This window comes from Phascolarctos cinereus, unplaced genomic scaffold, assembly GCF_003287225.1.
Source record: "Phascolarctos cinereus isolate Bilbo 61053 unplaced genomic scaffold, phaCin_HiC Scaffold_1;HRSCAF=81, whole genome shotgun sequence".
NCBI lineage: Eukaryota > Metazoa > Chordata > Mammalia > Diprotodontia > Phascolarctidae > Phascolarctos > Phascolarctos cinereus.
Window position 1 is genome coordinate 21,239,257 of NW_027555514.1, and position 16,488 is coordinate 21,255,744.

General features: G+C 46.8%; 1 protein-coding gene across 1 annotated transcript in view; it reads right to left on the bottom strand.

Moving 5' to 3' along the window:
* Window positions 1-1,028: 1,028 nt before the first annotated feature.
* The window catches only part of ANO10 (anoctamin 10), a 233,615-nt gene continuing 218,155 nt past the window's right edge, over window positions 1,029-16,488 (bottom strand). Inside the window, 1 exon segment of the mRNA XM_020993215.1 lies at window positions 1,029-1,796. Coding sequence (XP_020848874.1) covers window positions 1,731-1,796 — 66 coding nt within the window. The 3' untranslated portion in view covers window positions 1,029-1,730.

A 16,488-nucleotide genomic window follows, 5' to 3' on the forward strand; every position in this document is an offset into this window, starting at 1 on the left:
CCTCACTCCTTGGGCCTCAGTTTCCTTATCTGTAAAAGGAGGGGATTGGCTCCGAGGAGCGCCGAGTTCCTTTCTAACTGTCCACCCAATAACGGATGTGAAAGTGTGGATTCCTACATGCGGCTTTCTCTGGTCTCTTTTGACGACTCCACTACTGGCTAACCTCCGACACTAAGATGCCATGACCCCAGTGGGCCAGGCAGGCTTCCCCAGAGATGCCCCTGCCACACGCTTCAGCAGAAAGATGCCTCGGGGGAGATGGGATGACCACACCTGGACCAGAGGAAGTGCGGGAGGGAGACCCTGAGGTTAGCCCAAAGGGCAGGTTCCATTCTGGATGCTGCTGTTCCCGCTCTGGGCGGATCTTACAGCGTGAGAAGCTCCCGCATGCTGTTAGGGAGAGAAGGAGCCCATCTACACCTGGCCCTGGGGCAGCCCAGGATGGGTTGGGTGTGGCTGAAGTTTCCTTCTCTTCCTCTTCCCCCTGGCCCTGGTGAGCCAGAGAAGCCTCCCTCGGGCAGTGCTGGGAGTATTTGCTAGCTCGCAGTCAGAGGCTGTGTCTCATCTCTCCACTTGGGTGGCATTTTCATTCCCTTACTCTTTTCCCACATTGAAGCCTGGCTGGTTCTCACCCATCAGCGGCAGATGTCCCGGAGTGGGCTCTCACAGCGCAAGCCTCATCACAGTCCAGCTGCGCACATTAGGTACAAGATCACGGGCTCGGAATCTGGCCTGATCCCATCCCTTCATGGACTCAGAAAGGAGAAAGGACCAGCTCGGAGTCACTTGATCTGGGGGGCTTAGTCTAGGCTTCCCTCTTTTCCCTTCTTCCCCAGGGTCTCTGGGATGGCGTGTGTGTATGGGTGGGTGAGTGTGTGTGTGTGTGTGTGGGGGAGGTTCTATATCTACACCAGAAGCCACTGAACACAAATGAGAATAACCGCCTGGAGGCGCGACTCGTGGAACTCTAGGGGAGGACCGAGACCCCAGGGACCTCTCAGCGCACTACGACAAACTTTAGCCAGGCATGCATCTTTGTCTTTAATAGTTCTGCTACTATCATTTTAACGAGTAAGAGAATCCATGAACACACTGCAGTGGAGAACCCGTATCGAGGTATCGGAAGAGGCACGGCTGGAATTCGCTGCCTGCCCACTCGAGAACCACGCGATATGCGCCTCTCACGGCCTCGCCTGCTGTAGTCCCTACAGTGACTGCCAGCTGCCCAGATGGCTCCCAGGAGTTCCTCTGGGCCAAAAGGACACGCCACCGCGACGGACAGTGAGCAGAGCTGCCAATTCATTGGCTCTGACAGGCTAAAGTTGAAGTCGGTAGACCTGGGGTAAGATAAAACGAATGACCAGAAACTACCAGGGAAAGAAATCAGGACAAATGGAGCAAGAGGCCGGTGCGGGGCCAGGCCGGAGGCCAGGCCCGATGCACAGTGATCCCTCCTCCAAAGCAGGGCACGAGGTGAAGGCTTGGTGGACCCTGAGTTCAGCTGCCTCAGTGAACTGTGAAGCTGGGGGTGGCTGCTGGGAGGCCCGGGGCAGCCTTCGGGGACGGGAAGGCTGAGCAGAGCCCCACCCCAAGCTAGGGTGGGCTGGCAGGGCTGCGCCTCGGGCACAGAGCGTGGCTAGGCCACTGCTCGGAGCCAATTCCGCACATATCACGTAACCGTCCAGCTTTAAGGAATGGATGCACCCTGCGGAGTTTGTGGGTAAACTCTCCTAAGTGGTATTCTTCTCATCTTCCTTCCCTTCCTCCTTCAGCGACTCAGCCACAAGTTTAATGTGCTGCAGAGAGAACAGAGAAAAGAGACCCTGAGAAAGTCGCACTCAGCCCCGCTTGGCTTCCCGGTATGTTGAGCCACCCCCTACCCCCAGGGGAGGCGCGGCAAACCTTTTGTTCCAGCTTTCGTTTTAGGTGCATTTGTTAATGTGCTTTAAGATTTTTGTAAAAGGAAGAGCCCCCCAATTACAGCCAGCATGGCTCTCCACTCACCCCTTGGCTTGGGTGAATCATCACTTTTTTTTTTTTTGGTTAAGGGTGTACTAAATTAGTTTACATGGGGATACAAAGGCAGGACAGGTTCTGTGGCTCACTCTCCCAACCCCCATTAGTCCTGGAGGTCCAAGTCCCCAAAGGGTGGCTTTGACTTTTCTCCTCAAAATTCAAGTAGATGGTTTAGGCAACTAGGGAAATGTCTTTATAATACCGTGGCTCATAAGCCCCCACAGGTGCCCTTCCTTCTCCCATACCCATAATATCAATTAGTCAACTAGACTTAAATTCACTTTGAGAAACCTATATTTACTAAGATGATATAATAGTTGATCCAAAACATCCTCTGTGACACACTCTTTCACATGTACAAGCAGGGGAAAATGGGTTCAAGGTTAAAGGGTACCTGGGGCAAAGGGTCAACTCTTCGATCTTAATTGCTGAAAATCCTTGTCTCCACTTTGAAAGGTATTCAGAAAATTCCCCTTAGGTACCATCTAGGTTGCTTTTTTGTAAAGCTGAATAGTTTTATTTTTCTGCCCAACTGCTTTCTAGTTTTCCCAGAAGTTGTCTCTTTAAAAAAAATTAGCATGAAATCTCTCTCCCCCCTTGAGAATTTTTTTTAATGATTAAAAGAAGATTTAAAGAGAAAGCAAGATAAACAAAGCTTCTCACAAACATGTATAATCAAGCAGAACAAACTCTCACATTCGTCACATCCAAAAAAAGATATGCCTGAATTTGTACTATGAGTCCATCAGTCCTCCCTCAGGAAGTGGGGGACACGCTTCATTTTGAGTCCTCTGGAATCGTGGCTGGTCATTGTGTCGATCAGAGTTCCCAAGTCGTTGTGATTGTTTTTGACAATATAATTATTGTATGCATTGTTTGATTAGTTCTGGTCACTTCACTTTGCATCAGTTCATACAAGTTTTCCCAGGTTTTTTCTTTTTCTTTCTTTCTTTCTTTCTTTCTTTCTTTCTTTCTTTCTTTCTTTCTTTCTTTCTTTCTTTCTTTCTTTCTTTCTTTCTTTCTTTCTTTCTTTCTTTCTTTCTTTCTTTCTTTCTTTTTGCTTTTTTAGGCAGTTGGGGTTAAGTGACTTGCCCAGGGTCATACAGCTAGTAAGTGTCAAGTGTTTGGTCTGAGGCCAAATTTGAACTCAGGTCCTCCTGACTTCAGGGCCGGTGCTCTATCCACTGCGCCACCCCCCCAGGTTTTTTCTTAAACCATCCTCTCTATCATTTCTTAACAGCACAGTAGTGTTCCATCACATTCACATACTATAACTTGTTCAGCTATTCGACTGATGGGAACCCCTTCAGTTTCCAATACTTTGCCAACATAAAAAAGAACTGTTATAAATAGTTTTGTATATATGGGTCTTGTGTCTCTTTCTTTGATCTAACTGAGGTAGAGTAGACCTACTAGCAGTATGAATAAGGCATGCTGAGTTTAATAGCTTCGGGGACATAGCTTCAAATTGCTCTCCAGAATGACTGGACTGGCTCACAGCTCCACCAGCAGGGCAGTAGGGTACTTGTTTCCCCACATCCCTTGAAGGCTTGCCAATGTTTACCCAGATCTAAAGGGTAGGAGGTGCTACATAAGGTAGCTATCTTCTTGGCTCCTTCGAGAGCCCTCGAAGCTGGTTTTTTCTTTTTTTTTTTTCTTTATTTAAAATAAATTTATTTATTTTAGTTTTCAACATTCATTACAAGTTTTTGAGTTCCAAATTTTCACCCCTCTCACCCTCCCCCACCCAAGATGGCATGCATTCTGAATATCCCTTCCCCTAGTCTGTCCTCTCTTCTATCTCTCCCCCTTCTCTTATCCCTTCCCCTTCTATTTTCCTGTAGGGCAGGATAGAATTCTGTACCCCATTTCCTGTATTTCTTATTTCCCAATAGCATGCGAAAACTTTTTTTTAAACATATGTTTTTAAAACTTTAGGTTTTAAATTTTCTCTCTTCCTCCCTCCCCACCCACCCTCATTGAAAAGGCAAGCAACTCAATATAAGTTGTACATGTGCAAAACACTTCCATAGTAGACATGTTGTGAAAAACTAACTCTATTTCCCTTAATCCTATCCTGCCCTCCCATTTATTCTATTCTTTCTTTTGACCCTGTCCTCCTCAGAAGTATTTACTTCTGATTACCCCTTTCCAATCTGCCCTCCTCTCTATCATCCCCCTGCTCTCTTGTCCCCTTCTCCCCCTATTTTCTGTAGGGTAAGACAATTTCCATACCCAATTGAATGTGTATGTTATTCCCTCCTTAAGCCAAATCCTATGAGAATAAGATTCACTCATTCCCTCTCACCTTCCCCTGTTTCCCCTCCACTGTAAGAGACTTTTCTTTTCTGTTTTTTTTTGTGAGATAATTTACCCCATTCTACCTCTCCCTTTCTTCTTCTCTGAGTATAATCCTCCCTCATCCCTTAATTTTATTCTCCAGATATGACCCCTTAATCTTCAACTCAACCTGTGCCCTCTATCTATATATACATACATATAATTTTTTTCCTCCAACTACCCTAATACTGACAAAGATCTTATGAGTTATAAATATCATCTTTCCATGCAGGAATGTAAACAGTTCAATCTTAATAAGTCTCTTACGATTTCTCTTTCCTGTTTACCTCTTCATGTTTCACTTGAGTCCTGTATTTGAAAGTCAGATTTTCTATTCAGCTCTGGTCTTTTCATCAGGAATGACCATTTTTTTCCCCTGAAGAATTATACTCAGTTTTGCTGGGTAGGTGATTCTTGGTTGTAATCCTATCTCCTCTGCCCTCCTGAATATTATGTTCCATGCCCTGCGGTCCTTTAATGTAGAAGCTGCTAAATCTTGTATTATCCTGATTGTGTTTCCACAGTACTTGAATTGTTTCCTTCTGGCAGCTTGTAATATTTTCTCCTTGACCTGGGAACTCTGGAATTTGGCTATAATATTCCTAGGAGTTTTCCTTTGGGGATCTCTTTCAGGAGGAGATCGGTGGATTCTTTCAATTTCTATTTTGCCCTCTGGTTCTAATATATCAGGGCAGTTTTCCTTGATAATTTCTTGAAAGATGATGTCTAGGCTCTTTTTTTGATCATGGCTTTCAGATAGTCCAATAATTTTTAAATTCTCTCTCCTGGATCTATTTTCCAGGTCAGTTGTTTTTCCATGAGATATTTCACATTGTTTTCTAATTTTTCATTCTTTTGGATTTGTTTTACAGTGTCTTGATTTCTCATAAAGTCACTATCTTCCAATTGCTCTATTCTAATTTTTAAGGAAGTATTTTCTTCAGTAATCTTTTGGACTTCCTTTTCCATTTGGCCAATTTTTCTTTTTAGGGCATTTTTCTCCTCATTGGCTTTTTGGACCTCTTTTGCCATTTGGGTTAGGCTATTTTTTAAGGTGTTATTTTCTTCAGTATTTTTTTGGGTCTCCTTTAGCAAGCTGTTGACTTGTTTTTCATGATTTTCTTGCATCACTCTCATTTCTCTTCCAGTTTTTCCTCTACTTCCCTTACTTGCTTCTCAAAATCCCTTTTGAGCTCTTCCAAGGCCTGGGACTGATTCATATTTTTCTTGGAGGCTTTGGATGTAGGAGCTTTGACTTTGTTGTCTTCTTCTGGTTGTATATTTTGATCTTCTTTGTCACCAAAGTAAGATAATATAGTCTGACTCTTTTTGCACTGCTTGCTCATGATCCCGGCCAATTACTTGAGTTTTAAACTCTTTGTTAAGGTAAGAGTCTGCTTCCAATGTGGAGAATGTACTGTCCCAAGCTTCAGGGGTTTGTACAGCTGTTTTCAGAGATACTTGTAGGGACCTGTAAATTTTCAGTTCTTCCAAGGTGGTATGATAAGGGGCGAGGTGTTTACTCCTTTCCTGGCCTGTGACCACAAGTATTCCTTTCTGTCCTGTAACTGTGAGGAGGGGTTCCTCTCCACAGCCACTACAAGCTCCACCATGCCAGTGTTCCTCCTCACCCCAGCACCGCCACCCAGAACTGTGACCCAGATCCAAACACGGGCAAAGCAAGAGATTCCTGCCTCAGCACTGGCAAAGAGATCCCTGCAATCCCCCTGTGATCAGCCACTGGATTCCCCCTCAGTCTGTGGGCCGGAAGCTCGGAAGCAGCTGCCCCCCCACACTCTTGGGGAATGAGCTGAAACCCGCCTTCCTTTCTCAGCACCCACAGAAACAGACTTTTCCCACTGACCTTCTAAATTGTCTTTGGCATTAGTGGGTTGAGGAGTCTGGAAACCTCCATAGCTGCCCAGGAGTCACTCCTCTGAGGCCTGCTCCAGGTTTGCTGCGGCCTGCGTGCCCACGCCACGCTGCGCTCCCATGCTGCGCTGCACTGCGCTCCTAGTCCGGCACAATACATCTTTCTGATCAATCATCCAGGTTGTCTTGGGCTGGAAATTTGTTTCACTCTTTCTTTTTGTGGGTTCTGCTGCTTTAGAATTTGTTCAGAGGCATTTTTTAATGAGTATTTGGAGGGGTTTGGAGGAGAGCTCAAGCAAGTCACTGCTTTCACTCCGCCATCTTGGCTCTGCCCCTGAATCATCACTTCTGATTCCGGCAACGAGGAAGCTACTTCATTTCTTCCTGGAGGTGTTTTGTTCCTGGGGCCCAACAACTATGGAAGTGTGTGTGTGTGTGTGTGTGTGTGTGTGTGTGTGTGTGTGTGCAAGGACCCCCTGAAGCCTGGTTTGAGATCCCCCTCGCCCCTGTCCCCTTATTTGATAGATGAGACAGTGACAGGGGTGGGGAGGGAGAAGTGACTTGCTCAAAGTCACATGGGACACAGGCAAGAAGTGAGCTCCCTTATCTCCAAATTCAACCGTCTTTTCCTCCCTTTTGTGCTGGGCAGACTTAACACCCCCACGCCCTCCCCTTCTGAATTCTACTCTTCTGAAATGGCCCGACTCCACTCTCCCCCATCAGTTCTTAACTGACAAACACTCAACTTGTGAAGGGTGAGATCTGGGGGTGGGGCCAGGACTTCATTGGCCACAAAACGCCTTATTATAATTAGGAGTTCTTTACCTGGGTTTACAAAAATATTTTGATGAATATATTTCAATATAATTGGTTTCCTTTTTAATCCTATACTTTTTATTTTGTGTATTTAAAATTATTACTCTGAGAAGTGACCCACAGGCATCACCAGATGGCCAGAGGGGTGGGTACAAGGCACAAAGGAGAAGACACTGATGCAGATGGGGAAAAACATTCTGAAATCTTTCTTCCAAGTTTGTTGAAATAAATGAGTAACAGGCATGGAAAATCCAGGAGGTCAGATGTGACAATCCAGAGAAGGGACTTTTATCATCATAAGGCCCAAGGTAAATACATCAGCTCTTGTCCCATGGCTTTTCTCATTAGGTTCCTGGGTTTAGACTCGCCTCTCCTTCCACACACCACCTACCAGCCATTCTTCCCAGGGGACCTTATCCCTCCTGCATGGCTGCCACCTGAAATGGGGGCTCTGCTCAGAGGAGTCTCAATGTCATCAGGCTCCTGACCAGATGCATCACCAAGAGCTTCTCCATCAGAGGTAGTAAATCACAGGCATACACTCTACTGTTCCCTGATTTTTTCAGAATTTTCCTTTGATTTCCTCTCCCCCAGAGCCATCAGGGGGCCTCCAGGAGTCCCCATGCCACTGCCCATCTTGACAAATGTAGAGGGGAGATGTTTCTGGACCAGGAGACTTGTGCAGAGGAAGCTCCCTCTTTGCTCCTGGCCTCCCAAGTAGCCTAAGGCCACAGCCTGATGAGAGTTTGGGGGATGTCAGGCAGGCTTCACACCAAGGGAGGCAGGCGTCCAGCTATGCTGAGGAGCTGGGCGGTCAGGCCTGGGGTCTCAGCCTCCTCCAGCACCTCCAGACTCCCTCTGTGCTGTGATAACTCCATTAATATTAGCAGAAGCTGCTGGTGTTTCTAGCCTGCCACGGAGATGATTGGATATTTCCCCAACCTGTGGCAGCCCACAATCATCTCCGGAGAAGTTCTTTTCTGCATCTGCTAACTTTTCCATGACAAACACTTTCCATTGTCTCCCAAGCCAGCTTGCTCTGACAACTGCCGATATGAAATTTTTCTTTATAAGGAAACTGTAATATTCCAACCCAGGTTAATTATGAACTCTGCAAGTCCTAGATAATGAGTGTTAACTATCAGTTAATGCTCCTGATCTCTTCTTAGGCTAGCTGTCCTTTAAAAACAAACCAAAAAAGGATGACGAGGGATGTGATTTCCTGAGTTACAGGGCCCTAAGTGGCCACCCATAAAATCTGCCAGTCCTACCCATAAAACAGCTTTGCAAGAAAGCACCCTCCAAGGCTCCCCACAATCTGGAAGTAGCCTGCTCTCCATCTAAGCCGAGAGATAAAGACCAGCAGCATTCCTGACGACTCATAGGTAGGGGAGTGTCTGATCATCTGCAATAGCCAGGGGTGGGGGACCTGCGGCCTCGAGGCCACCTGTGGCCCTCTGGGTCCTCAAGTGCAGCCCTTTGACTGAATCCAAGCTTCACAGAACAAATTCCCAAAGGGCCGCACTTGAGGACCCAGAGGGCCACAGGTGGCCTCGAGGCCACAGGTCCCCCCCCACCCAAGATCATTGACCCAAAAAGTGCAGTAAGGCCCAACTTCAATGCCACGAAGTAATCCATGCTCTTTGCTCTGCCCCTCTCACCAGGCTGCTGTGGTAAGCTTTCAAAAGCTGGCATCTTCTCCAGCCCTGGCACTGAGCCCAGTGCTGGGCACATAGTAAGTACTTAATAAAAGTTTGCTGATTCAGGGATAACAGTTGAAATATACAAACTGGCATCCCTAGGGTCCTTAAGACTCATCTCCAGTATCCCCTCCTACCTACGGCCACTCCTGAGCCCCCTGAAATAGACTGGCTATAAAGTGAAAGGAGTATTTTATTTTTTCTAATTACATGTAAAGACAGTTTTCAACAATCAGTTTTTATAAGATCTGGAGTTCCAAATTTTTCTCCCTTCTCCTCTCCAAGACGGCAAGCAATCTGATATAGGTTATATGTGTGCAATCATGTTAAACATATTTCCACAGATCTGGTATAAATTGAGCATCATCTTCTGTGTAGCTGCTCCTTGAGGGCAGGGCTTAGCACAGTGCCTGGCACAGAGCACACTCTTCAGCACCTCAATCAATCAGCCGCATCTATTGAGTGTCTACTATGTGCCAGGCTCTGAGGGGGCATCTGATCATGCTGGGCAAAGGCAAAGAAGAAACAATCTGCCCTCAAGGAACTTACAATCTGAAGGGGGAGCTAGTGGGTACAGACAGAAGTCAATGTAGGAGATCTAGGAAATCACAGGCAGGTCGATAGAAGGGAGGGAAGGAGGAATGCTGATTGGCTGCTGACTGGCTAACTGGAGGGGGGAGGGTTGTGCCAGGTATGGCCAGGCTGGCTTGTCAGGGTGACTCAAGAACACCTACACATGCCCGTATGGTCCCAAAGAAACTTACAACCAGCATGGCGGCGACTTCTTGGGCAGGTGGGGAGAGGGCGATAACGACTCATTAGTTTCACTGCCTCTTTCCCCAAGAAAAGGACCAATGACCTAATGGCATCTGGTCTTCTGCGAAAGGGTGCCAGGAGCTGGGAAGGAAGACCAGGGCCATTTTGGGAACGTTGTACGAGAAGGGAGGGATGCGTGGAGTCGGTGGGAGGGGACAGCAGCCAGACCAGAAACGGCAAATGGCTCTGATTCGGGAGGTGAATCACAAGGCAATCTCCTCAGCAAGGCAGTGCCTGTCAGGCGTTTGTGCAGGGGCAGCTCTACCAGGGCCAGAGGTGGGTTCTGAGGGCAGGAGAGGGTTAAAGGCTAAGGAGTAACACTGACCTCTAAAGACAAAGCAGACCCCCAGCTAAGATCTCAAACCCAGAACAATTTAGAGGAAAAACAAGCTTCTCAGAAAAAGCACGTGAAATGGTGCTGCATTCAATCTGTGTGATGAAGAGTTCTAGCTTTGTTCGGCTCTGGACCATTCCGGCGGCGGGGCTGGGAAAGCAGAAGGCATCAGCAGGCGCCCTGCTGGTCACAAGGGTTCCATCTGCTTCACACACACAGGGACATTGAAAGCGTTGGCCCCACATCCCAGCAGAATTATCCTGAACTGGTACCTCCTCCCAGGGCTGGGCCAAAGCACCCCCTTATCCCCAAAGAACCCAAGCCTGGCGATGATGTCCTGTACTTTGTCCACCCCTCCACTGAGGTGCTCTTCAGCTAATTTCTTGTAGGACAGAGGCAGCCAGGGGCTCTCAAAGGCTGCCCCCTCCACAGGCCTACCTGTCAAGCTGGTGGGGCTCAGAGTGTGGGTTCAGCCTTACTTGTCCAGAGCTGTTTCATACTGGCACCTGGGGGTAGGGCTCACATGGAAGGCCTGTCTTCAGCCACAACAGCTCCTGTACACGATCAGTTAAGGTGCAGAAGGGATGTGGCATGTACCAACGGAGGCTGGATCCACACCAGCAAAAAGCCCTGAAGCCTGAAGTCAAGAAGTAAGTGCAGCTAGCAACAGAAAAACCATTTCATGGGATGGCAAACCAAATTTGAATTCTTGGGGGAGGGGGAAGTGAGGAGGGTGAGGTCACTTGGTCCATGGTTCCCTAGACAGGTTCCAGAAACGCTGCCTACGCTGGGGGCAATGGGCCCTGCACTGTGTGCATCACTCTTGAGCTTCTCAGTGACACTGGAGGGGCAGAGAAGGCAGAGCCAAGCTACTGTATCCAAGAAGGACTAATTGGTCTCAATTATAAACATTTCTTTCTTTCTATCTATCTATCTATCCATCTGTCCATCTGTCCATCCGTCCATCTATCTATCTATCTATCTATCTATCTATCTATCTATCTATCATCTATCTATATCATTTTACTAAACATGAGGCATGCTGAATAAAGAGCTTGACTTGGTGTCAGGAGGACCCGGCTTTCAATCTTGCTCAGACACCTACAAGCTGAGAAACCCTGGGGAATTTCTTGGCCTCTCCTGGCCTCCATCTCTTTGTCTGTAAAATGGAGCTGCCCCCACATACTCCTTGCTCTGTAACTAACTGAACAGTAACTTCATTCCTCATCCTAGGACTCTGCTCACCATCCTTATGGCTACTCTCCCCCCAGGCTACTCCTGCCCCATTAGAAAGCAGGGCTGTGAGGGCAGGGGAAGTTTTACTTTTGTATTCGGTCACAAATGCTGGTACATTCATTCTCTCATAACGTCTGCAAAGGGCTTTGCCACCTCTCCAGTAATAGGAATACGGAAGTCCAGAAAGGCCCCAGTGTTCTAGCATGGGCAGAGCCCACTCCACTCTCTCCCTGTCCCTGATGTGTTGAATTTCCTCAGTAATATCTTACTCAGCCCCTGGGGTTCAGGGCTGAGGACCCCAGTTCAGATTGTGCTCGGCCACTACCCTAGCCAAGTCCCCGGGCCTGGGTTTTCTGGTCTGTAAAATGAGGATTTTGGATTCAATGGCCCTTGAGGTCTCTTCTAGCTCAAGAAGCTGGGTATGGGTCTGATCCCAGTGCTCAGAGAGCAAGGCTGGGGAAGAACACAGGGGCCGACAAGAACCATGAATTTTTGTTGATGTCATCCGAATTATTCTGGGGAAAAAGAGGAGGCTCAAGGAAGGGCAGGAGGGGGTTCCCCAATGCACAGATGCTGAGCACACTGGCCCCAGGGGTGATAACCCGAGGCCTCACTACCCCTCTGGACACTCCCTGGAGCTTCCTCTGTGTCCAGACCCATTTTTTGGACACAGACACAGTGGACACTTCAGGATTTTGCCAGCTTCTCTGGAGGCTTCCTGGAAAGACTCTATCTAGTCTACCAGGACAGGGGTGGATGAAACGCAGGAGTGGACACGTGGAGGGATTCAGGCCTTTTCCTTATTCCCCCGAAGGAATGGAACAAAAGGCATCTCCCTTCTGGTCAGCCATGTGGGGAAGGCGGACAGAATGACCAACCTACTTTTCTTACACTCATGGGAGTGGGAGTAGGGGAAGGCCCAGACTGGACAAAAGGAGAGGCCAGGGCATCTGAAAGTGGAACTGTCCAAGGATTTTCTTCCCTTTATCAAAAGACCAACATTGTGTGAAATAACTCATCAATATGCTCCAAGGCCCTGAGAGTCACTGCTTCAGAGGAGTCTGAGATCTGTGATTTCACAGACAGAACGGAGGATTTGCAGACAAAATGAATCACAAACAACTCGTGCCAGCTGCTGCTGAGAAAAGACTACAGACCACTCTTCTGGCTAATCTGTTAAGGGAGAGGGGGAAAATCCTGCAAAATGGCATGCACAGGAAGTGTAAGGGACCAGAGGAAATGGATCTTGAGTTCGTGTGATCACAAGTCGAGTCTGGCGTCAGGTCCATAGATGTCGACCTGGCAGGACCTTAGCATCTTCTATTGTAACCCCACAAAACGTAAGCGTCCTGATGGCCGGGATCCTTTCACTTTTTAGCTTTTTGTCCCCAGAGCCCGGTACAGTGCTTTATACAGTGCAGGTGCTTGAACTGAAGAATATCTGTTCTTAAACAAATTTAAACTTTATTTATTTTCAAGTCCTTGTTCACTCTCACACACTCACAGAACCCATTACAAACAGGTGTAGTTAAGCAAAGCAAATTTCCACTGAATCTGGCAACTGGAGAGAACAGCCATGGCTGAATGATGACGGTGATAGCCAGACTGTAGAGAGCTGAGAAGGAGCGAGAGGAGAGGCGTTCCATCTCCATTCTCCTTTTAAGATCGTCAGAACGTAACGAACCAATTCTGAGCCTGCTCTCTAATTGTTACTGTTCAGTCATGTCTGACTCTTTGTGACCCCCTTTTAAGGTTTTCTTGGCAAAGATATTGGAGTAGTTTGCCATTTCCTCGTCCAGCTCACGTTACAGATGAGGAAACTGAGGCAAGCAGGGCTAAGTGACTTGCCCAGGGTCACACAGCTAGATTTGAACTCAGATCTTCCTGATGAAAGGCCCAGCGCTCTGTCCACTGTGTCACCTCGCTGCCCCTCTACCTAATCAGACTCTCTTTATGACCCCGATGATGACATCTTTCTGACGGGACCTGAGAATGTAAACAACGTATCCTTTTTTGTCCAGATGATTGCTTGCTCATGTTTCCCTCTTGAGGCTTCTCTCAATTCCTGTCTTTGTACATGAAAGTTTCTCTGCATCTCTCCTCCTTTTCCATTGGGAATGCTTGGAATTCCTCTAAATCATTAAAGGTCCATTTTTTCCCTGCTAGGTATGCCATGCCAACAAATCTGGGAAACTCAGCGACGGCCACTAGATTGGAAACGGTCAGTTTATGTCCCACTCCTAAGGAAGGGGAATGTTCAAATTACCAAATAAGTGTGCTCATTTCACACGGCAGCGACTTTATGTTTAAGATGTTGCACATTAGACTTCAGCAACATGTGAATGGAGAAGTACCCGAAGAGCAGGCTGGTTTTCAAAGAGGCAGAGGAACACGAGACCAAATCGCCAACATTCCCTGGATTATGGAGAAAGCAAGGGAGCTCCAGAAAACATCTACTTCTGCTTCACTGACTACACGAAAGCCTTTGACTGGGTGGATCACAATACAGTGTGGCGAGTCCCCAAAGAGAACGGAGGACCAGATCCTCTTACTTGTCTCCTGAAGAAACTGTATGTGGGTCAAGAAGCAACAGTGAGAACCAAACATGGAACAACTGATTGGTTTAAGATTGGGATAGGAGTACAACAAAGTCGCATGTTGTCACCTTATTTAACTTATACCCAAAGTGCATTTTGTGAAATGCCAGGACAAATCAAAAGACAGAACCAAGGTTGCTGGGAGAAATATTGATAATCTCAGATATGCAGATGACAACCCACTCTGACAGAAGCAAATGAAGAATTAAGAAGCCCCTTGACAAGGGTGAAAGAGGAGGATGTAAAAGCTGGCTTAACATAAAAAAAAACAAACGTCTTGGCACCTGGTCCCATTACTCCCTAGCAAACAGAGGGAAAAGAAATGGAAGCAGTGTCCGATTCTATATTCTTGGGCTCAAAGATCACTGTAGATGGTGACTACAGTCATGAAATTAAAAGACACTTGCTCCTTGGATGGAAAGCGATGGCAAATCTGGACAGCAGATGAAGAAGCAGAGACATCACCCTGATGACGAAGGTCTATACAGTCAAAGCTATGGTTTTCTAGTAGCAACGTATGGCTGTGTGAGTTGGATTGTAAGGAAAGCTGAGTGCCGCAGAAATGATGCTTTCAAATGGTGGCGCTGGAGAAGACTTTTCAGAGTCCCTTGAGCAGCAAGGAGATCAAATCAGTCAATACTTAAAGAAATTCATTCAGATTGTTCACTGGGAGAACAAATACTGAAGCTTAAGTGTTTTGGCCATATCATGAGAAGATGGGACTCATTGGAAAAGACCCTGATTTTGGGAAAGATTGAAGGCAAAAGAAGAAGGGGACGGCAGAAGATGAGATGGACAGATGGTGTCATGGAAGCAAGGAACATGAGTTTGGACAGACTTTGAGAGAGAGTGGAGGACAGAAGGGCCAGATATGCTATGGTCCTTGGGGGTCACAAAGAGTCAGACACAACTGAACGATCGAACAAGTTATTCAGCTAGGTGGCATGATGGATAGAGTGCTGGACCTGGAGTCAGGACGACTCATCTCCCTCAGTTCAAATCTGGCCTAAGACACTTAAGAGCGGTGTGACCCTGGGCAAGTAATTTAATCCTGTTTTCTCACCTGTAAAATGAGCTGGAGAAAGAAATTGCAAATCATTCCAGTATCTTTGCCAAGAAAACCCCAAATGGGGTCACAAAGAATTGGACATGACTGGAAAATGATTCAACAACAAAATTATTCTTGGCTGTAAGCCTAGATCTCCTGCCTTCTGAGATGTCACATTCCAGGCTTTCTGCTCCTTCGCAGTGGTGGCTGCTACATCTTGTGTGATTCTGATTGCGGCTCCTCAGGCTTGAATTCTTTCCTTCCGGTAGCTTGCAGTGTTTATTTCTTTGATCTGGAAGCTCTGGATTTTTGTTCTAATGTTCCTCTTGAGTTTTTATTTGGGAGTTTCAGAAAGTGAGCAGTGGATTCTATTCCTACTTTGTCCTCTGGTTCAAAGAGGTCTAGGCAGTTTTCTTTCACGATTTCTTCAAAGATGATATCTAGGCTATGTTGTTAGTCATGGCTTTCAGGCAGTCCACTGATTCTTACTTTCTCTCTCTTTTCTAGATCAGTTGTTTTTGCTATGAGATAGATTGCATTTTCTTCCACTTTTTTCATCTTTTGATTTTGTTTTGATATTTCCTGATGTTTCATGGAATTATTAGCTTCTATTTGGTTCATTCTAATGTTCAGGGAGTTATTTCCTTGGGTTAGATTTTGTACCTCTTGTTCCAAGCTGTCAATCCTTTTTTGTAGTTCTCATTTCTTTTCCCATTTTTTCCTCTACTGCTCTCATTTGGCCTCTAAAATAATTTTTGTGCTCTTTAAAAAAAAAAAACAAACTTACTTTATATCTTCCAGCTATTCTGGTCAGATTTCTGCCCAAGTTTTGTTTCTCTTTGAGGCTTTGCTTGTAGATGTTTTGGAGGCAGTCTCTCCTTTTGAGTTTGTTTTAAGCTTCCCTATCACCATAATAGCTCTTTATGGTGGGATTCTTTTTTTGTTTCTCATTTTTCCAGCCAATTTTTTGACTTTGGACTTTATATTAGGGCTAGGTCCTGCACACTTCTCAGGGGAATGTCTGGGCTGAGCTTTTGTCCTTTTGGGGGTTCTTCTGCTACTTTCTTGCGGCACTGAGTGCTATAATTCCACAATCTTAGGTAGAGCTCAGGCTAGGGATCTGATTCAGTCCTTCCAAAGTGATATGATCAGGGACAGAGTGCTCACAGACCTCCTGGTCTGAGTTCTGCACGTTCCTGACAAAGATTTAAGTTTGAAAAAGATGCCATTGGCGCGCCCCTGGTTGGAAGTTCCAGCACAGCACTGCAGGTATCAGTCTCTATCCACTTCCTGGGAAGCTCTATAGGTTCCAAGCAACCCACCTGAAGGGGCCCATTGGGTCTGGGACTTCTGTCCTGCCCTGGAGGCTAGAACTGAGTCTCTGCTCTGCTCCTGGGGCCCTGGTTGCTTCTGAACTTATTCCTCACTCTGGACACAGCTGAGGCCTGAAGCCAACCCCTTCTGTCCTCCAGCCATAGGCCCAGGGGACATAGGTCTCCTCCTCAGTCTTCCTTGAATCGATCACTCCTGGGGAGTGAGCAACACAGCTTCCAGACGGCCCCATGCCCACATTCTGCTCTAGTTCAGGGGCCTGAATTGTCTTCCTGATCTATGTTTCCTGCTCTGACTACCATCCTTGGGCCTCTGGGGAGATGCTGGGAACCAGAATATGCTGCATGGCCTTGTGCTTGGCCAGACTTGGTCCCCAGTATC